This window comes from Pseudorca crassidens, chromosome 5, assembly GCF_039906515.1.
Source record: "Pseudorca crassidens isolate mPseCra1 chromosome 5, mPseCra1.hap1, whole genome shotgun sequence".
In the NCBI taxonomy this organism is placed as follows: Eukaryota; Metazoa; Chordata; class Mammalia; order Artiodactyla; family Delphinidae; genus Pseudorca; species Pseudorca crassidens.
This window is the reverse complement of record NC_090300.1, coordinates 67,588,050-67,609,930: the sequence shown is the minus strand read 5'-3', so window position 1 is coordinate 67,609,930 and position 21,881 is coordinate 67,588,050. Positions and strand designations below refer to the sequence as shown.

The 21,881-nt window shown below is 39.6% G+C and overlaps 1 protein-coding gene across 2 annotated transcripts in view; it reads left to right on the top strand.

The window, feature by feature from the left end:
• The first annotated feature begins 1,592 nt into the window (after positions 1-1,592).
• C5H3orf70 (chromosome 5 C3orf70 homolog) overlaps positions 1,593-21,881 on the top strand; it is a 104,589-nt gene continuing 84,300 nt past the window's right edge. For both annotated transcript variants that reach the window (XR_010943631.1, XM_067738316.1), the window contains exon 1: positions 1,593-2,111. Coding sequence is in view for 1 of the 2 variants with exons in the window: in XM_067738316.1 (XP_067594417.1) it covers positions 1,916-2,111 (196 nt within the window). In the remaining variant the exon portion in view is untranslated. The remainder of the gene's footprint in view (positions 2,112-21,881) is intronic.

Here is a 21,881-nt window from a genome sequence, read left to right as displayed (position 1 = left end):
CCATGATGAGTCTCCTTGTCAGTGCAAAGCAGGAAAGGAATAAAGTAATGGAGAAGGTGGACCTGGGCATAAACATGTTCCCACACAGCATTTGTACTGAAAGGCTTTGTTGTTGTTCCCTGAACCTTGGCAATTACAGGCATTTTCCTCTGCTCTGAAAAATGTTTGGCAAATAGCAAGAGGAGGTCCCCTCCTTTTCTGTGTTCAAGGCTGGGTTCTGGCCTTGTTGCAGGGAAACGCTCATTCCCAACTGTGCTCCCCGGGAGCAAATGGTTTGTTTTCTCTTCACTGAACCCTGCCCGGGGTGGGCTCTCAGCAGCGGAGCCTAGCATGGAAAATCTATTTGGAGCAACTTGTCCTCAAGAGGGAAGAAGGCAAGCTGATTGGGTGGGAGAGTTGCAGTCACCTTCAGGGCCAGTTACACCTGCTGGCCATGGTGGGCATTAACACACAAAGGCACAGAGTCCATGGCAAACACGAGTCTTGTTTGTATGCCCACAAACACACATACTGCACACACCCAACTCCACCCGCATACACCGCACACATACACTCAATATGCCAGTCATATGCACCACACTGCCACATACATACCACACACACATACACACATGCTATGTAAAAACCGTGCCCACCGCACCCCACGTACACATGGATACGCACATACTCAGCTACTCGAATATCACACACAGAACATATACCCTACCACACATAAACACACCACTGACACTCCACATTGGTCACATGCATCCATGCCACATACATGTGTATACACACCTCATATCACACAGTTCACATAACAGTCACAGGTATCATGCACACCACACATGTACCATGTACTCACTTAACAACACATCCAATTACACACACACTACACCTACTCCACATAACAAGCATACACGCCCACACATCACATACATGCCAAAATACACACACGCAACACATTCCACATACCAGTCCCGTGCATCGCACTTCCCGTGCATCTCTTTTACACACACACACACACACACACACACACACCACGGCACCCAGCTTGGTTACTTTCCCCCTCAGCAAGGCGGGGCTGCAGCCTCGGGCTGAGACCTGGGCGAGCGATGGTTACCAGGGGCCGCGAGGGGCTGGTGGCCGTGCGTGGCCCGGGACGTGCGCCCCAGTGGCCCTGCTGGCAGCAGGAGGCAGCCCCGGGGGAGCGCGCGTCTGTTGCGTGCGTATGTGCACGCGCCCCCAGGGGCCTCGGTGCCCAGACCCTCTGGGGGATGTGTACGAGGGCAACGTGGGGTGCGCGTGGGGAGAGGCTGTGCGTGTGAGACAGCCTTGCTCCCAGTTGCGCAGGGACCAGCCCACTGGACGTCTGGGAGGGCGTGTCCTCAGCGTGCACAGCCCTCTGCGGATTGTGGACGTGTGTGTCGAAGGGGAGTGTGTGTGGGGACTGAGTGTGGGAAGTGTTCCTGGAAGCTGGCCTGCGTGTGAAAACTGAGCCGCCGAGGTGTGTGTGTTCCTAACGGCCCTCCGTCGGTCGGGCTCAGCCTCTGAGGACTGAGTGTGCGGCGGCTGCGGGGTACGCCAACGACCCAGCACCCAAGCCCGGCGTGTGTGAGGAGGCGGGGTTGGCGGAGGGACTCGTGGCGTCTGCCGGGGTCGGCGTGTGCGCGTGCGTGTGCGCGTGGGGGCGCGGCGGGCGCCACGGCGGAGGGAGGGAAGGCGGCGGCAGGCCCAGACCCGGGTCGCACCCGGGGCGGCTCCTGTGCTAACCTGGGGTTGCTGCGCTCCCGCCGCCGCCACCGCCACCTTCAAGCGGTGGCGTGACTCCCAGCTCGCGCCCCGCCCTCCCGCGTCCTCAGCCGGCTCGGTTTCCTGCCCGCCCAGACGCCGCTCCTCCTGAGCTCCGGGTCTCGGCTCCGCGGAGGGAGAGGAAATGTGTGCGGCCGCGGTGCCGGCGCCCGAGCGCGGTTGGAAGAGCGAGAAAGTGGACGAGGCTCAGGCCCTGGCGCGGAGTTGCGCCGCCCGCAGACCCGACTTCCAGCCGTGCGACGGGCTCTCAATCTGTGCCACGCACAGCCACGGCAAGTGCTTCAAGCTGCACTGGTGCTGTCACCTCGGATGGTGTCACTGTAAGTCGAGCCTCATGTCCCCGCCTTTCGCCGCGGTCCCGGGGCGCCCGCCGGGCCGTCCGGGGTCGCGGCAGGGACTCTGCGGGCTGGGGGGCTCCGGGCTGGGCCGGGGCTGCTCTGCCGCAGGCCAGGGCCGCCCTGGGGTCCGGGCGGCGGGAACTGCCCTCGTGCCGGACCAGTCGGGTCGGCGCTGCCTTGGCAACGAGATGAAATCCGTGGGGAGCCTAGCTTTAGCCACTTCTACAAAAGGGGATCTATCTACCTGCCCCAGGAAAATGGGACATATATATATTAAAAAAAAATTTTTTTTTTCCATTTTGTTTTTCAACCGAAACTACCAGGCAGTGTGTTGAAAAAGGGTCGACAGCAGTCAGAGTTGACGACAACCGAAGGGGAAGCCTTTTTTCGGGGCTGGTGGTTAAAAGATGCTCCCCTCTTTTTATCACTTTTGTCTTAACAGGCTGCTATTTAAAAGAAAGGGAGCCCTTGGAATTCCAATCGTAGCCCATTTCTTGTATCCAGACTGAGAAAGTGCTAAAGTGTGAGGGACTGCTTCCAAGAAGTTAATATTAACAGTTTGGACGGGTGAACTGTTTGAATACCCAGTTCCAGCATATAGAGCCAGTGTATTCTAGAGAGTGTTTTAAAATTACAAAAATAAAATGAATGAAAATAAGCTTCAGTAATTTTAAACCAATTTATAAAAGTAAATGGTCTAGACCTTTCTCTACGTTTATCCCGCCTGTGATTTTTAAAATGGATTTAAGTAGCCATTTAATCAATTTCATAATTTGATTAGTTCATGGTATTTGGCCTACTGTATCTGGTGAATTATTTCTTTTTAGAAATATATTCTAAACTTAGTTTCCACATAACGTTATAGTAGAGGGGTTTGGAGTGCTTATTTAGGACACAAATTCTCAAAGTGATCTTAAATTAAAATTATTTTTTCCTTGTTGGTTAGAAAAAAATGGCTTCCAACAAGAGATGCAGTACATAGCAGATCCTTATTTATATTAATTGAACATAATATATTTCTAAAAATTTTTTTCAGACTTTTTATTTTGAAAAATTTCAAACATACACAACACTGAAAGAGGATCACTGTAGTGTTACACACCTAGATTAACAACTGTTAACATTTTGCCACATTTGTTTTACTCTGTAGACTTGTTAAAAAGTTTTTTTTCCGTAATATTTTAAATTGAATTTATGACTTCGAGGATAGAGAATTCTTACATTTTCTTTACAAACATAAGGCACATTGAACAGTACTGATTTTTTTTTGCATTCTCTGTACTGATGGGTCAGTTTCTTCCTATATTGCATTATTCCTGTTGCTCTCAGATCCATACCTAATTATATGGCATTGCTTCAGTGGGGGACAGGGTACAAAGTTGGAAGTCACAACTGTGGGAAACCTGTGATGCTGTAGTACACAAGTAGGGTGAACCTGGTGAGTCCATTTCCTGAGGAAGTACAGAAAGAATCATAGTGTAGAAGGCGAGGAACATTAAAAATGGCCCAGTTCAGTGCCTGTCTTATTTCAGCAGTCTCCTCTTTAAGTACACCATTACTGATGGGAACCTTGTCTACTCAGGCAGCCTCTTCCTTCATTAGACAGCTTTGACTCTTAAAATGCTCTTCCTTATATGCAGCTGAAATCAATTACGTTAGAACTTCTTTCCATTGCCTCTATTTCTACCTTATGAAATCATATAGAACAATCTAAAGCTTTTTTAGATCAAATCTGTTTCAACTCTTCAGATATACACATGAATTTCTCACAGATATAGACTGTCTTTTTCCTATATCCCCAGTCACAGCCACAATGTCTGGCCAGAAATAGGTTTGAAATTCACGTTTGTTGAATGACTGAATGAAGGTAGCCATTGTTTTCCTCTCAAGGCATTGCTTTGTCCTATTTATAAATCTCCATTCCCTCCTGCCTTTCCTTTAATGGTATTCAGGCCCCTAAGCATCCTGGTTTTTCTGTTCTGAACATGTGCCAGTATGGTTATGATCCTTTGAAGACAGTGACCCATAGAAGGGTACAGCATATCCCAGTTGTGGTCTGATCTGTCCAGAGTTAAGCAGGACTCCTGTCACCCATGTTTGAGATACTACTGCTGCAGCTAGCATCACATTAGTTTTTCTTGTTTCCACATCATATTGAGCTTGTTGCTGTCAGATTGAACTAAGCTTGATGTGAACTAAGCCATTAAGCCTCTTTTTTGTTTGTGTGTTCGTTTTACATTTGTGGCATAAGTTACAGCGTTTGCCTATCTCACAGTTATATATGTGTATTTGGATATGGGTACTCACTGATCCCTTAGATATATTTTCCTCTTATTGGTAAAATTGTTGAACAGGGAAAGGCCACAGATGAAAGTCCTGAACTGCCCTTCAGGTTGATAACAATTCATTAATGAGCACTTGTTGTTATGGTCGTTAAACAGTTACCTCACTACCTAATTGTACCGTTATCCGTCTTCTGTTTATCTTATCCATATGGGTGTAATGAGAACCTGGTCAAATACTTTGTTGAAATTCTACCAACATACTACTTTTACATCTTTTTGATGTGTGATGTCTGTCTATCTGTAAAGATACTCTCGTAAAAAAAAAAAAAAAAGGAAATTAATTAGTCTGGTATAACATAGGTTGGTTCCACAAATGCTTAACATTTTCTTTTCTAAGTGATTAGAAGCTATTTTTTAAATAATCTGAATTTAGAAAAGGATGGGCATTGAGTATACTGGACTGTTGCCAATTCTTTCTATTTTTTAATCAGGCCTACATTTATTTCCTCTTTTCTAGTCTTTGGCAGCCCTCTGGGTCTCTGTGCTTCCTCTGCTGGCAGTGGTTCGGTGATCACATCGAAGAGCAGCTTCAGTTCGTTAAGAGCAGCAAGGTGCTCTGTTACAGTGTCCTCACCTATACTAGGCACCAATTCTTTCTACCTTTTTTAAGCCCAAATATTATTTTTATTGAACAGAAGCAGAGTTAACGTATTTGAGAGGTTCTACTTCTTTTGGCATTCATGAACACAACATCAGGCCTAAGCAGAATTCCTTTAATTTTGTTGAACATGTATAGAGCACCTTCTCTTCATGAGACATTATTACGGAAACAGGAATACAGATATGAATACAGCTGGATGATGCCCTGTAAGCAGAGTGTAAGGGTGTGATGCATGCTGTATTTATTTTTGTGTTCCTTTAAAATCACAAGTGATATGGGTGAAAAAACTACCAGCTTGTTCACCAAGTCAGAAAATGCTAAAATAGGAGGACTACCTTGAGGTGCTTGAGAGGAAATTTGGAACAAATAAAGAAAAGTCAGTTTTATATGGTTGATGTTAAACTTGTGAAGTTTATAACCTTGTGAAGTAGAAAAGGCTGAAAATACACACCTGTTCATAAAAGACACAAAATATGTGTATGTTGAAAGATGCAGTGCTTAATATAGAGGAAATAATTAGTATATTAGGGTAATAACTGATTTTGAGGACTATGGGAGGAAAACTATATGTGTTCTGTTGGTGTCTCTGTCAAAGACAGATTATTGGGCTGAATAAACTGTGACTCCGAATCTGTAACTTTATTTATTTATTTATTTTCCTAGTAAGGAGTGATATTGGGTTGAATTAACGAATGAACGAATGAAGGATTCTAAGAAGAGTTTTGAGAGAGAAAAAGACATGACTTGGATAGGGAAGAGGAATGGGAAAGAATAAATCATATGCAGAAATTGTAAAGTAGATTTTTTTTGTGGCTTGAGTAGGTAGAATATTTAGAAGAAATAAGAAATTTGATTGTTGAGATAGATGTTAGGGAGGGATGAACAGGCAAGGTGGGGAAGTTTCAGTTGATAGAGACCTTGGCATGATAGTGATAAAATGGGTAGTGGAGGAATGAAGTCAGCAAGGGAGATTATTTTTGTATTAGTGTAAAAAATAGGTTGAAATTCATGCAGCAATATCCACTTAATGGAAATTGGAACAGATTAAATTTGGAAGGGGAGGAAGAGGAGTTATAAAGGGTAACTTCTAGATTTCTAGAATTTTGCCTTATGCAGCTTGGATGGATGGTGATGCCATTCATTCACTAAAAAAAAAAATACTGGAGAAGAACTAGGTTTGGTTGATCATGGAATCATGAACCCACGAAGACCATGAATCCAGTTTTGTATCTATGGAGTTTAAGTTGCTTTGTCATAGCATGGTGATGTCAGTAGGCAGTTGGATATAGGGGATCTGGAACTTGGAGAAGTCTGCACTAGAGATAATGTGGAAGTCATTTACTTCTTTATAGATTGCAGTTGTAACCATGATGAAGCATGAGATTGCCAAGGGAGAGACTACAGTATGAGAAATGAAGAAAACCATTAGGCTTTCCCTTTAGAACACTAACGTTTAGAGGCTGGTTGCAGGAAGATGAGCTGGCAGTAGAGTCTGAGAAGAGATGGACAGAGAAGAAAAATCTTAAAGTATGGTATTGCAGAGGCCAAGGGAAATGAGTACTTTAAGAAAGAGTATGAAAATGAAATCAGTTTTCAGCAGGTTATTTCTTAGATATTGGTGAAATCTAGAAATAATGATTTTCTTTATTACTGATGAAGAGGATGAAAGGTTTAATCCTGCCACAGTAACTTCAGGAATATACTTAATTGCATTATTAGTCAAAGCTGTTTGAGATGGTGAATTCTTCAAGGTAGAAAGAGAAGAATAAAATGGCAGGAGAATTAGGACACAAAGGTAATAATTAATATTTATTGAGTGATTACTTTGTGCCAGAGTAAGATGATTATGCTAAGCACTCAGTAGCCAATTATGTCATTATGTCCATTCTGTAGTGGAGGAAAAAGGCTTAAAGGAGTAACTCTCCCGTGGGCACATAGCTAGTAAGAAGTAGAGCCTTGGATTTGGATCCATGTCTATCTGATTCTAGGACCTGGACGCTTAACCACCATAGGTACTGTGGAGCAATTTAAAGTTAATGAGCAGGGCTCCCCTGGTAGTGCAGTGGTTGAGAGTCCACCTGCCAATGCAGGGGACATGGGTTTGAACACTGGTCCAGGAAGATCCCACATGCTGTGGAGCAGCTAAGCCCGTGCGCCCCAACTGCTGAGCCTGCGCTCTAGAGCCTGCGAGCCACAACTACTGAGCCCACGTGCCACAGCTACTGAAGCCTGTACGCCTAGAGCCCGTGCTCCGCAACAGGAGAGGCCACCGCAATGAGAGGCCTGTGCACCTGAATGGAAAGTGTCCCTCGCTCGCTGCAACTGGAGAGGGCCTGCGTGCAGCAACAAGGACCCAACACAGCCAAAAATAAATAAATTTAAAAAAAAGTTAATGAGCAAAATCAACAGTTTTTAGGCTTTGTTAAAACCAGTGATGGGGAAAGTTTTTAAGAAATGGGTGGCAAATTGTATCAATTGCCATAGTGAAATACAGAAGAATGGGAACTGTAGAGAGGTCACTGAATATGGTGGGGAATGAAGTCCAAGTTAAGAGCTATCAAAGCAAAAGTGATTAGAGGGTGTCAGGGGTGGGTGGAGGTGGGGGAGTGTATGTGGTATGATGTTGGTACCACCCGCAGAACTCAGCGGTATTGGCTTAATAAAATCACACAATAGGTGAGCTCAGTTTTCTGCATCTTAAAAGATGCAGACATCTCAAAGACATCTTAAAAGATGTCTGTCTTTTTCAGGTTGAAAGCAGGAAGAGTGGCACTTGATGTAGTCTAATAGATGATATTAACATATCTAAAGAAAGACTTACAGCAGAAGGTAGATGGGCAGCATTGAATTATAGAAAAATGGGAGTTGGAGAGGCAGAATTTGGAAGTGGTGTTTGCAGACTGTTCAGAGAAGGTGGCACTGCCTAGAGCCTTAAACGTCTGGTCCCTGTGACTGGACTGTCCCAGCAAATGTTTGATTATAATTTGGCTTCTTATTTATAGATTTCCTATAGGGAGGGAAAGAGCTGATTAGAGGATTTAACTGTCAGGAGGGGCAAATACACTTCTCTCCACTAGTTAGTATATTAGCATTGTGGTTTTTGTGTTACTCTATTTGTTCTATTTTCCTGCTTTACACAACCCCCAAAATCAAGTTCTGACTTCCCCAGGGTAATGCCAGTCGGTTTTCCTAAGGGGCAACTCAGTCATATCAATAACAAAAGCTACAGAAAATATATTTAAGGTTGTTTGACTGTGAAAACTAGCAAAAAACGGAGTGGTAGTTTGATTAGATGGAGGAGCCAACTGAAGCTTTTTTCTACTAATGAGGGTTCTTCACATGCCTGGTGGTTAAAGGAAGAGGATACAGGTGTTACCGTGCAAAGGTGAAATCGAGTTCTGAGTGAGTTTCCTCAAAGCTTTTCCAGAGAAAGAGAAAGCTGATAGGTATTTTTCCATCCAAGTGGTGCTTCAGTAATGGACACACACCAACTTCAGTGATAACAGATAACACACCTGTTGCTTATATGCAGGCACAGTTGTAACCTTTTTGCATGTGTTAGCTCATTTACACCTCACAACAACCTTGTGAAGTAGGTACTGTTATTCTCATTTTTTAGATTAGGAAACTTGCCGAGTAGCCCTGGCCACATGTGGTCAATGTGCATTAGAATCTCACAAACCGGATGGTAACCAGGTCTCTGGGTTTCTTGGTTCCACTCAGGGTACAGTGAGGAGGATTTCAGCTATTTAAAAATTTTTTTCAAACAAGGAGGATTTAAATAAGTAAAATGAGAATGGTTTCTGATTTTAAGAGAGGGGCAATTATATGAATTGTGAACGTTTTTGGAGTGGTTGCAAACTCTATAAAACTATGCTTTTAAAAAACATTTGATAACGTATTTGTATAATATGAAAGTTCAGTCATGTCACATCTTCAACTGCTCCCTAACTGGTGCAAGCCCTTTTTTTGGTTAGATTTGCATACATACCATTAATTATTATTAGTTTCCAAGCCTGTTGAACTTAGGGATTTGAACCAAATAGCTTTTGAGGGCTTTTCTATGATAATTTCCTACATTATAACACCCTCACTTTAAGTTTGTTTTCTCATATTGTGAAATCTCATTAATTTACAAGAAGTAATATTTTCAGAGAAATTAAGTGTTATTCATTCCAAACAAATTCAGGAACATATGTTTAACAGCTAACAGTTGTCTAGTAGAAGATGTGTTTCCTCGAAAAATAAGGAATGTTTTATACATAGAATGTGGAAGGCAGAGTGTAGTCCTATTAAGGGCAAGGGCTGTGGAGTCAGACACACCTGAGTTGAATCCTGGTTCTTCCATCCATTGGCAGTGTAACTTCCGACAGGTTACTCAACCTCTCTCAGCTTCAGTGTTTTCTTCTGAAAAACAGGACTAAAAATCCCACTTCACAGGGTTGTTGTGAATATTATATGATGTAAAGCAGTACTTAGTACAGGTGTTCAGCATCAGCCCCTCCTCAAAACAAACAATGGAAATACTAGGTAGCCTAGTCATCCTGAGGGCAGGCTCTGGAGTTGGGCTTTGTGTTTGAATCCTGGCTCTGCCCACTTACTAGTTATATGGTTTTGGGGAAGTTACTTAACTTCCGTCTTTGTTTCATCTTTTTTTTTTTAACATCTTTATTGGAGTATAATTACTTTACAATGGTGTGTTAGTTTCTGCTTTATCATCATTTTTAATATGGGGATAATAACATAGTTACATGTTATTGTCATAGTGTGATGATTGTCAAAGTCCCCAATTCCAACTGCTTCCCCTTCCAAAAATGTCCTGGTTAACCTGGAATTCACTTTGTAACCATACTCATTTGTTCAATTACACACTTCAACACAATACAGATGGTAAAAATATACATTTCAAATAGGATGACATTTAGAAATCGAGTTTTTAAATTGCCCTCACTGTTGAAAGGTTTATTTTATAATAGTTACTTTGTGATGATTATCTGCTTTTTATCGTGGAATCTTATATTGTACTCCCCACTCCCCTACTCCATCCTATTTTCCACCATTGTTAAGCAATGGATAGTTCTGGTTAATCAGGTATACCAGTTAGTAGAGAACTGTCATATCAAACATGGGTTAACACGTTTCAAAGGATCAGAATATTACAAAACTGTTAAAGTGAAACTGTACATATTTAACTTTAATGATTTAAAAGTCACGATCCTGTAGCGATACTTAGCTGTTATTTGGAATACTGATTTTGCGTAGAAAAATGGCAAAAGTGCTAGTTAACAGAGGGGTCCTGGCTTTTAGAATGGGTGGACAAAGTAGATTTAATTGTAGTTTTTGCAAGTTACTTTACTCAAAGTCACAGACTTTTTTGTTGTGTTTCTCCTGTTCTTATTGTTGGCTTGCTTTTGAATATCCTGATATTTAGTAGTATTCTGTAAGCACACTGCCAAAAACGTGCAGTATCTGGAGTGCCAACAGTGTATGATAAATCCTTCCAGTTGTGTCTGCACGATGTCCCAAAACAGTCCATTCAGGACAAATTCTTTAACCTCCCTAGTGCTTAGTTGTCTATTTAAAACTAGATTCTTGGTGTGATATAGAATGTATTTCTTCCTCTGTATGTCATTTAAACAGACCTTTAGTGAAATAAAAACACTAAGAGTGTAATTATTTGGTATTTTATGGAATACTCTGTCTGTTAGACTCATTTGCTTTATCTTTCTGTCTACACACACACACATGCACACACATGTACTTTTTTCTTAAACCATTTAAAAGTAAGTTGCAGACATGACATTTCACTTAAATGTTTCATCATACTTCTTAAGAAAGAGGACATTTTCCTATGTAACCACAATACTAATCATACCTAAGATAATAACAGTAATTCAGGAGTACCATCTAACATACAGTTTCCTTTATCTTCAAAAAATGAATTTTATAGCTGACTTTTTTTTTTTCCAATTTGGGATCCAATCAAGATTCATACATCACATGGATATTTTAATGGCCTAGATTGTGGTGCTAGTTTCATGGGTGTATACTTATCTCCGAACTCATCACATTTTCTACATTGAATCTGTACAGCTTTTTCAGTGTCAGTTATACCTCAGTAAAATGGTTGAACAAGTGAAATAAATAAAATGAGTGGAAAAATAAGATTCATGCATCATATTTCATTATTGTATCACTTTAGTATCTTCTTTAATCATTCTAGAATAATCACACTTTTTTTGGATGGTGTTGAAATTTTTGAGGAGTCCAGATTAACTGCCTATACTATCTCCCATATTTTAGATTTGCCTTATTAGATTTAGGTTGAACATTTTTGTCTAGTTATTACATAGGTGAACATTGTACCTTTCTTACAGCATTAACATGAGGAGACAAGTCAGTGTGTTCCACTAGTGCTGGTGCTAAAGTGATAACTGCCAAATCTGTCCATTATAAAAATATTGTTTCCCTTTGTTATTTTTCTTTTTAAAATTATTTTTGTCACTGTTTAAGGATAAGTAATCGGTGGGGTGATACTTTGACACTGAGTGAATATCCTGTTCCCCAACAAACTTTAACCCAGTGATTTTAGTATTGACTGAGGAGTCTTGTGTGAATCACTTATTTCATTGTTGTTGCAAAATAGTGATTTTCTAATTCTGTGATTCCTACTATTTGATAGCATTCTTTTGTAAAGAAGAGGTTTCTCTTCTCTACCTATATATCCCTCTGTTTTAGGTTTTATTATAGACAACTTGATTCTTTTTAATTTGTTATAATCAAGTAACATAATTTGTGTGTGTGTGTGTGTGTGTTTAGGTTTAAGATTTATAAAAAATAACAGAGAACACATACTACGAACATCAGAGTTCCCACCACCCAGATGTAACCGGTGTTTCCATTTGTTCATCACTCTTGCTTCAGATAAAGTTAGAGTCCTTGCTGCTTTCTTTCAGAGTCTCTTTCTCATCCTTCTCTCACAAGAAGCAGCCACTATCATGAATTTGGTGTGTATTCTACCAGTAAAGTTTGGGACTGCTTACACCACGCTTTCAGAGTTGGAAGGTATGTTAGGGTCTAATCTTTTCCTATTTTATTTTTATTTATTTATTTTTTATTTTTTAATTTTATTTTGGAGTATAGTTGATTAACAATATTGTGTTAGTTTCAGGTGTACAGCAAAGTGATTCAGTTATACATATATGTGTTCCTATTCTTTTTCAAACTTTTTCCCCATTTAGGTTATTACAGAATACTGAACATAGCTCTCTGTGCTATACAATAGGTCTTTGTTGGTTATCTATTTTAAAAATAGTAGTGAGTATATGTCAATCCCAAACTCCCAATTTATCCCCTCCCCCACCCTTCCCTCCCCACCCCTGGTAACCATAGTTTGTTTTCTAAGTCTGTGAGTCTGCTCCTGTTTTGTAAATAAGTTCATTTGTATCATTTTTTTTTAGATTTTGCATATAAACGATATCCTATAATATTTGTCTTTCTCTGTCTGAATTACTTCGCTTAGCATGATAATCTCCAGGTCCATCCATGTTGCTGCAAAGGACATTATTTCATTCTTTTTTATGGCTGAGTAATATTCCATTGTATATATGTACCACATCTTCTTTATCCATTCATCTGTCAATGGACATTTAGATTGCGTCCATGTCTTGGCTATTGTAAACAGCACTGCAGTGAATATTGGGGTGCACATATCCTGGGAAAACTATGGTTTTCTCTGGATATATGCCCAGTAGTGGGATTGCTGGATCACGTTCTATTTTTAGATTTTTAAGGAACCTCTATACTGTTGTCCATAGTGGTTGTACCAATTTACATTCTCATCAACAGTGTAGGAGGGTTCCCTTTCCTTCACACCCTCTCCAGCATTTATTGTTTGTAGACTTTTTGATGATGGCTGTTCTGACTGGTGTGAGGTGATACCTCATTGTAGTTTTTTTAAAAATAAATTCATTTATTTATTTAATTTATTTATTTTTGCCTGTGTTGTGTCTTCGTTGCCACACATGGGCTTTGTCTAGTTGAGGCGAGTGGGGGCCACTGTTTGTTGTGGTGCATGGGTTTCTCATTACGGTGGCTTCTCTTGTTGTGGAGCATGGGCTCTAGGCGCGTGGGCTTCAATAATTGTGGCACTTGGGCTCAGTAGTTGTGGCACACGGGCTCTAGAGCGCAGGCTCAGTAGCTGTGGTGCATCGGCTTAGTTGCTCCACGGCATATGGGATCTTCCCGGACCAGGGCTCGAACCTGTGTCCCGTGCATTGGCAGATGAATTCTTAACCACTGTGCCACTAGGTAAGCCCTCTCATAGTTTTGCTTTGCATTTTTCTAATAATTAGTGATGTTGAGCATCTTTTCATGTGCTTCTTGGCAATATGTATGTCTTCTTTGGAGAAATGTCTATTTAGGTCTTCTGCCCATTTTTTTGATTGGGCATTGCCCATTTATTGAGCCGCATGAGCTGTTTGTAGATTTTGGAGATTAATCCCTTGTTGGCTGCATCATTTGCAAATATTTTCTCACATTCTGTGGGTTGTCTTTTCATTTTGTTTATGGTTTCCTTTGTTGTGAGAATACTTTTAAGTTTAATTAGGTCCCATTTGATATCTTTTTATTTCCATTCTAGGAGACAGATCAAAAAAGATATTGCTGTGATTTATGTCAAAGAGTGTTCTGTCTCTGTTTTCCTCTAAGAGTTTTATAGTATCCTGTCTTACAGTTAGGTCTTTAATCCATTTTGAGTTTATTTTTGTGTATGGTGTTAAGGAGTGTTCTAATTTCATTCTTTTACATGTGGCTGTCCAGTTTTCCCAGCATCACTTATTGAAGAGACTGCCTTTTCTCAATTGTGTAGTGTTGCCTCCTTTGTTGTAGATGAATTGACCATCAGTGTGTGGGTTTACTTCTGGATTTTCTGTCCTGTTCCATTGATCTGTATTTCTGTTTTTGTGCCAGTACCATACTGTCTTGATGACTGTAGCTTTGTAGTATAGTCTGAAGTCAGGGAGCCTGATTCCTCCGGCTCTGTTTTTCTTTCTCAAGATTGCTTTGGCTATTTGGGGTCTTTTGTGTCTCCATACAAATTAAAAATTTTTTTGTTCTAGTTCTGTGAGAAATGCCATTGGTAATTTGATAGGGATTGCATTGAATCTGTAGATTGCCTCAGATAGTATAGTCATTTTGACAATATTGATTCTTCCAGTACAAGAACATGGTATATCTTTCCATCTGTGTCATCTTCGATTTCTTTCATCAGCATCTTATAGTTTTTGGAGTATACAGGTCTTTTGCCTCCTTAGATAGGTTTCTTCCTAAGTATTTTATTCTTTTTGATGTGATGGTAAATGAGATTATTTAATTTCTCTTTCTGCTCTTCCATTGTTAGTATATAGGAATGCAGTAGATTTCTGTGTATTAATTTTGTATCCTGCAACCTTACCAAATTCATTGATGAATTCTAGTAGTTTTCTGGTTGCATCTTCAGGATTTTCTATGTATAGTATCATGTCATCTGCAAACAGTGACAGTTTTCTTTTTAAATTTGGATTCCTTTTATTTTTCTTCTTTGATTGCCGTGGCTAGTACTTCCAAAAGGACAATTTGATTCTTTTTTAATTTGTTATAATCAAGTATCATAAATTATTTTGATGTTCAAATTGTCTTAAATTTGGGCAGTAAGAGCTCCTTCAAGCTGGCTTCTGTGACCTTTTGACATGTTCCTGTCATTTTTTGAGCACTTTACTGCTTTCTGGAATAACAAGATGTTCCAGGCTTACCTAGTAATTTCCTCACCCCAGATCAGAAATCAGAAACCATTATGTGGGCTTTTAATGTGCTTATTTCTACTGGGATATTACTGCATGTTACTTTCAGTGGATAGACGTAGGAAGTGTGTGTGTGTGTGTGTGTGTGTGTCTTTCACCTTTCCCCATTCCATAATTGTACCTCCCTTCTCTGTGGGCAAAAACCCTGGTTTCCATTATATCATAATATTTACTCATTTCTTCTATCTTCAGTTACACACAAGGTAGTTTAGGAATTATTACATTATTACCATTACCAACAACCAACTGATTACTAAAGTTCAAGATTCTTTGCTTGTTTTTTAGAATATATCTTGGAAAGGATTTATAGTCAGAACACTGTGTTCAAAAGTTTCTTGAATTAATTATTTTCTTGTATGTGGTTATATTATCAGGTTAATTTATTTCTGATTTGAATCAATTTCGGGTATACTTTTTTCATCCTTTTTAAATTAAACTTTTTATTTTGAGATAATTTGTAGATTCACATTAAGTTGTGAGAAATAGTACAGAGAGCTCATGTGTTCTGTATTCAATTTCCCAGTGGTAGCATTTTGCAAAACTGTAGTACGATATCACAACCAGGAAATTGACATTGATACAGACAGATTCAGGAGCATTTTTATCATTGCAAGCATACCTCATGTTCCCCCTTTATAGCCACACTCACTTTCCCTCTTGCCCCAACCCCTCATTAATCCCTGCCAATTGCTAATCTGTTCTCTATTTCTTTCATTTTGTCATTTCCAAAATGTTATATAAATGGATCATACAGTATGTAACCTTTGGGGATTGGCTTTTTTCACTCAGCATAATAATTCTCTGGAGGTTCCTCCAGGCTGTTTCATATATCAATAGCTCATTCCTTTTTATTGCTGAGTAGTGTTCCGTGGTGTACACGTACCACAGTTTGTTTATTCATTCACCCATTGAAGGACATCTGTGTTGTTTCCATTTTTTAGTTATTATAAATAAGCCTGTTATAATCCTTTGTGTATGGTTTTCTGTGTGAACAAAAGCCTTCATTTTTCTGGGATAAATGCCCAGAAGCACAATTGCTGGGTTGTGTGGTAGTTGCACATTTAGTTTTTTAAGAAACTGCTAAACTGTTTTCCATGGTTACCGTAACATTTTACATTCCCATCAGCAATGTATGAGTGATCCAGTTTCTTCACCACATTCCTGTCAGCATTTGGTGGTGTTGCTATTTTTATTTTAGTGATTCTGATAGATGTGTACTGATCACTCATTTTAATTTTAATTTGCATTTACCTGATTGCTGACGTTCATGTGCTTATCTGCCATTTGTATATCCTCTTTGGTGAAGTATCTCTTCTCTTTTTTTAAAAAAAATACTTTATTTTTTTAGATCAGTTTTAGGTTTACAACAAAATCAAGAAGCACGTATGGTGCTTTCCCATGTATTTTGCCCCTACATGTGCATAGCCTCCCCCATTATCATCTATCAGAACTGTACATTCTTTTACCCAGGATGAACCTACATTGACACATCATAACCATCTAAAGTCCACAGTTTACCTTAGGCTTTACTCTTGGTATTGTACATTCTATGGATGTGGACAAGTATATAATGATATATATGCATCATTATAATATCATACAGAGTATTTTCACTGCCCTAATAATCCTCTGTGCTCTTCCTATTCATTTCACCCATCCCCTTGGAAACCACTGATCTTTTCATTGTCTCCATAGTTTTAGTTTTTCCGGAATGTCATATAGTTGGAATCATATAGTATGTAGCCTTTTCAAACTGGCTTTTTTCACTTAATAATATACATTTAAGGTTTCTCTATGTCTTTTCATGGCTTGGTAGCTCTTTTTTTTTTTTTTCCCCTCCGGTACGTGGGCCTCTCACTGTTGTGGCCTCTCCCGTTGCGGAGCACAGGCCCTGGTCGCGCAGGCTCAGCGGCCATGGCTCATGGGCCCAGCCGCTCCGTGGCATGTGGGATCTTCCCGGACGGGGGCACAAACCCGCGTCCCCTGCATTGGCAGGCGGACTCTCAACCACTGCGCCACCAGGGAAACCCGCTTGTTTCTTTTTAGTGCTGAATAATTCCATTTTCTGGATGTACCACAGTTTTTAAATTATTTTACTTTTTAAAAATTGAGGTATAACTGACATATTCGTTTCAGGTATACAACTTAGTGATTCAGTATTTGTATATACTGTGAAATGATCATCGCAGTTTAAGTCTAGTTAACATCCTTCACCATACATGGTTACAGATTTTTTTTCTTGTGATGAGAACTTTTAAGATGTACTCTCATAGCAACTTTCAAGTATACAGTAGAGTATTATTAACCATACTCATATTACACCTCCATGACTTATTTATTTTGTAACTGGAATTTTGTTTGTTTGACCATCTTTACCCATTTTGCCCATTCTCTCACCCTCCTGGCTCTGGCAACCACCAGTCTGTTCACTGTGTCTGTGTATTCAGTTGTTTTTTTTGTGTGTTGTTTGTTTTAATATTTTTTTATTTTTATTTTTTTAACATCTTTATTGGAGTATAATTGCTTTACAATGGTGTGTTAGTTTCTGCTTTATAACAAAGTGAATCAGCTATACATATACACATGTTCCCATATCTCTTCCCTCTAGCGTCTCCCTCCCTCCCACCTTCCCTATCCCACCCCTCTAGGTGGTCACAAACCACCGAGCTGATCTCCCTGTGCTATGCGGCTGCTTCCCACTAGCTATCTATTTTACGTTTGGTAGTGTATATATGTCCATGCCACTCTCTCACTTTGTCACAGCTTACCCTTCCCCCTCCCCATATCCTCAAGTCCATTCTCTAGTAGGTCTGTGTCTTTATTCCTGTCTTACGCCTAGGCTCTTCATGGCCTTTTTTCCTTTTTTTGTTTTTCTTAGATGCCATATATATGTGTTAGCATACGGTATTTGTTTTTCTCTTTCTGACTTACTTCACTCTGTATGACAGACTCTAGGTCCATCCACCTCACTACAGATAACTCAATTTCGTTTCTTTTTGTGGCTGAGTAATATTCCATTGTATATATGTGCCACATCTTCTTTATCCATTCATCTGTTGATGGACACTTAGGTTGCTTCCATGTCCTGGCTATTGTAAATAGAGCTGCAGTGAACATTTTGGTACATGACTCTTGTTGAATTATGGTTTCCTTAGGGTATATGCCCAGTAGTGGGATTGCTGGGTCATATGGTAGTTCTGTCTGTAGTTTTTTGAGGAACCTCCATACTGTTCTCCATAGTGGCTGTATCAATTTACATTCCCACCTACAGTGCAAGAGTGTTCCCTTTTCTCCACATCCTTTCCAGCATTTATTGTTTCTAGATTTTTTTAAAAAAAATTTATTTATTTATTTATGGCTTTGTTGGGTCTTCGTTTCTGTGGGAGGGCTTTCTCTAGTTACGGCAAGTGGGGGCCACTCCTCATCATGGTGCACGGGCCTCTCACTATCGTGGCCTCTCTTGTTGCGGAGCACAGTCTCTAGACGAGCAGGCTCAGTAATTGTGGCTCATGGGGCTAGTTGCTCCGAAGCATGTGGGATCTTCCCAGACCAGGGCTCGAACCCATGTCCCCTGCATTGGCAGGCAGATTCTCAACCACTGCGCCACCAGGGAAGCCCTGTTTCTAGATTTTTTGATGATGGCCATTCTGACTGGTGTGAGATGATATCTTATAGTTTTGATTTGCATTTCTCTAATGATTAACGATGTTGAGCATTCTTTCATGTGTTTGTTGGCAATCTGTATATCTTCTTTGGAGAAATGTCTGTTTAGGTCTTCTGCCCATTTTTGGATTGGGTTGTTTGTTTTTTTGATATTGAGCTGCATGAGCTGCTTGTAAATTTTGGAGATTAATCCTTTGTCAGTTGCTTCATTTGCATATATTTTCTCCCATTCTGAAGTTTGTCTTTTGGTCTTGTTTATGGTTTCCTTTGCTGTGCAAAAGCTTTTAAGTTTCATTAGGTCCCATTTGTTTATCTTTGTTTTTATTTCCATTTCTCTAGGAGGTGGGTCAAAAAGGATCTTGCTGTGATTTATGTCATAGAGTGTTCTGCCTGTGTTTTCCTCTAAGAGTTTCATAGTGTCTGGCCTTACATTTAGATCTTTAATCCATTTTGAGTTTATTTTTGTGTATGGTGTTAGGGAGTGTTCCAATTTCATATTTTTACATGTACCTGTCCAGTTTTCCCAGTACCACTTATTGAAGAGGCTGTCTTTTCTCCATTGTATATTCTTGCCTCCTTCATCAAAGATAAGGTGACCATATGTGTGTGGGTTTATCTCTGGGCTTTCTATCCTATTCCATTGATCTGTCTTTCTGTTTTTGTGCCAGTACCATACTGTCTTGATTACTGTAGCTTTGTAGTATAGTCTGAAGTCAGGGAGCCTGATTCCTCCAGCTCCATTTTTTGTCCTCAACACTGCTTTGGCTATTCAGGGTCTTTTGTGTTTCCCTACAAATTGTGAAATTTTTTGTTCTAGTTCTGTGAAAAATGCCAGTGGTAGTTTGATAGGGATTGCATTGAATCTGTACATTGCTTTGGGTAGTAGAGTCATTTTCACAGTGTTGATTCTTCCAATCCAAGAACATGGTATATCTCTCCATCTATTTGTATCTTCTTTAATTTCTTTCATCAGTGTCTTATAAGTTTCTGCATTCAGGTCTTTTGTCTCCTTACGTAGGTTTATTCTTAGATATTTTATTCTTTATGTTGCAATGGTAAATGTGAGTGTTTTCTTAATTTCACTTTCAGATTTTTCATCATTAGTGTATAGGAATGCCAGAGATTTCTGTGCATTTATTTTCTATCCTGCTACTTTACCAAATTCATTGATTAGATCTAGTAGTTTTCTGGTAGCATCTTCAGGATTCTCTGTGTATAGTATCATGTCATCTGCAAACAGTGACAGCTTTACTTCTTTTCCGATTTGGATTCCTTTTATTTCTTTTTCTTCTCTGATTGCTGTGGCTAAAACTTCCAAAACTATGTTGAATAATAGTGGTGAGAGTGGGCAACCTTGTCTTGTTCCTGATCTTAGTGGAAATGGTTTCAGCTTTTCACCATTGAGGACGATGTTGGCTGTGGGTTTGTCATATATGGCTTTTATTATGTTGAGGTAAGTTCCCTGTATGCCTACTTTCTGCAGGGTTTTTATCATAAATGGGTGCTGAATTTTGTCAAAAGCTTTCTCTGCATCTGTTGAGATGATCATATGGTTTTTGTACTTCAGTTTGTTAATATGGTATATCACGTTGATTGATTTGCGTATATTGAAGAATCCTTGTATTCCTGGAATAAACCCCACTTGATCATGGTGTATGATCCTCTTAATATGCTGTTGGATTCTGTTTGCTAGTATTTTGTTGAGGATTTTTGCATCTGTGTTCATCAGTGATATTGGCCTGTAGTTTTCTTTCTTTGTGACATCATGTCTGGTTTTGGTATCAGGGTGATGGTGGCCTCATAGAATGAGTTTGTGAATGTTCCTCCCTCTGCTATATTTTGGAAGAGTTTGAGAAGGATAGGTGTTAGCTCATCTCTAAATGTTTGATAGAATTCGCCTGTGAAGCCATCTGGTCCTGGGCTTTTGTTTGTTGGAAGATTTTAAATCACAGTTTCAATTTCAGTGCTTGTGATTGGTGTGTTCATATTTTCTATTTCTTCCTGGTTCAGTCTCGGCAGTTTGTGCATTTCTAAGGATTTGTCCATTTCTTCCAGGTTGTCCATTTTATTGGCATAGAGTTTCTTGTAGTAATCTCTCATGATCCTTTGTATTTCTGCAGTGTCAGTTGTTACTTCTCCTTTTTCATTTCTAATTTTACTGATTTGAGTCTTCTGCCTTTGATTTCTTCAGTGATCACTTGGTTATTAAGTAGTGTATTGTTTAGCCTCCATGTGTTTGTATTTTTTACAGATCTTTTCTTGTAATTGATATCTAGTCTCATAGCGTTGTGGTCGGAAAAGATACTTTATATGATTTCAGTTTTCTTAAATTTACCAAGGTTTGATTTGTGAGCCAAGATATGATCTATCCTAGAGAATGTTCCATGAGCACTTGAGAAAAATGTGTATTCTGTTGTTTTTGGATGGAATGTCTTATAAATATCAATTAAGTCCATTTTGTTTAATGTATCATTTAAAGCTTATGTTTCCTTATTTATTTTCATTTTGGATATCTATCTATTGGTGAAAGTGGGGTGTTAAAGTCCCCAACTATGATTGTGTTACTGTCGATTTCCCCTTTTATGGCTGTTAGTATTTGCCTTATGTATTGAGGTGCTCCTATGTTGGGTGCATAAATGTTTACAGTTGTTATATCTCCTTCTTGGATCGATCCCTTGATCATTATGTAGTGTCCTTCTCTGTGTCTTGTAATAGTCTTTGTTTTAAAGTGTATTTTGTCTGATACGAGAATTGCTACTCCAGCTTTCTTTTGATTTCCATTTGCATGGAATATCTTTTTCCGTCCCCTCACTTTCAGTCTGTATGTGTCCCTAGGTCTGAAATGGGTCTCTTGTAGACAACATATATACAGGTCTTGTTTCTGTATCCATTCAGCCAGTCTGTGTCTTTTGGTGGGAGCATTTAATTCATTTAAATATAAGGTAATTATCGATATGTATGTTCCTATTCCCATTTTCTTAATTGTTTTGGGTTCGTTATTGTAGGTCTTTTCCTTCTTTTGTGTTTCTTGCCTAGAGAAGTTCCTTTAGCATTTGTTGTAAAGCTGGTTTGGTGGTGCTGAACTCTCTCAGCTTTTGCTTGTCTGTAAAGATTTTAATTTCTCCATCAAATCTCAATGAGATCCTTGCTGGGTAGAGTAATCGTTGTTGTCGATTTTTCTCCTTCATCACTTTAAATATGTCCTGCCAGTCCCTTCTGAATGCAGAGTTTCTGCTGAAAGATCAGCTGTTAACCTGATGGGGATTCCCTTGTGTGTTATTTGTTGTTTTTCCCTTGCTGCTTT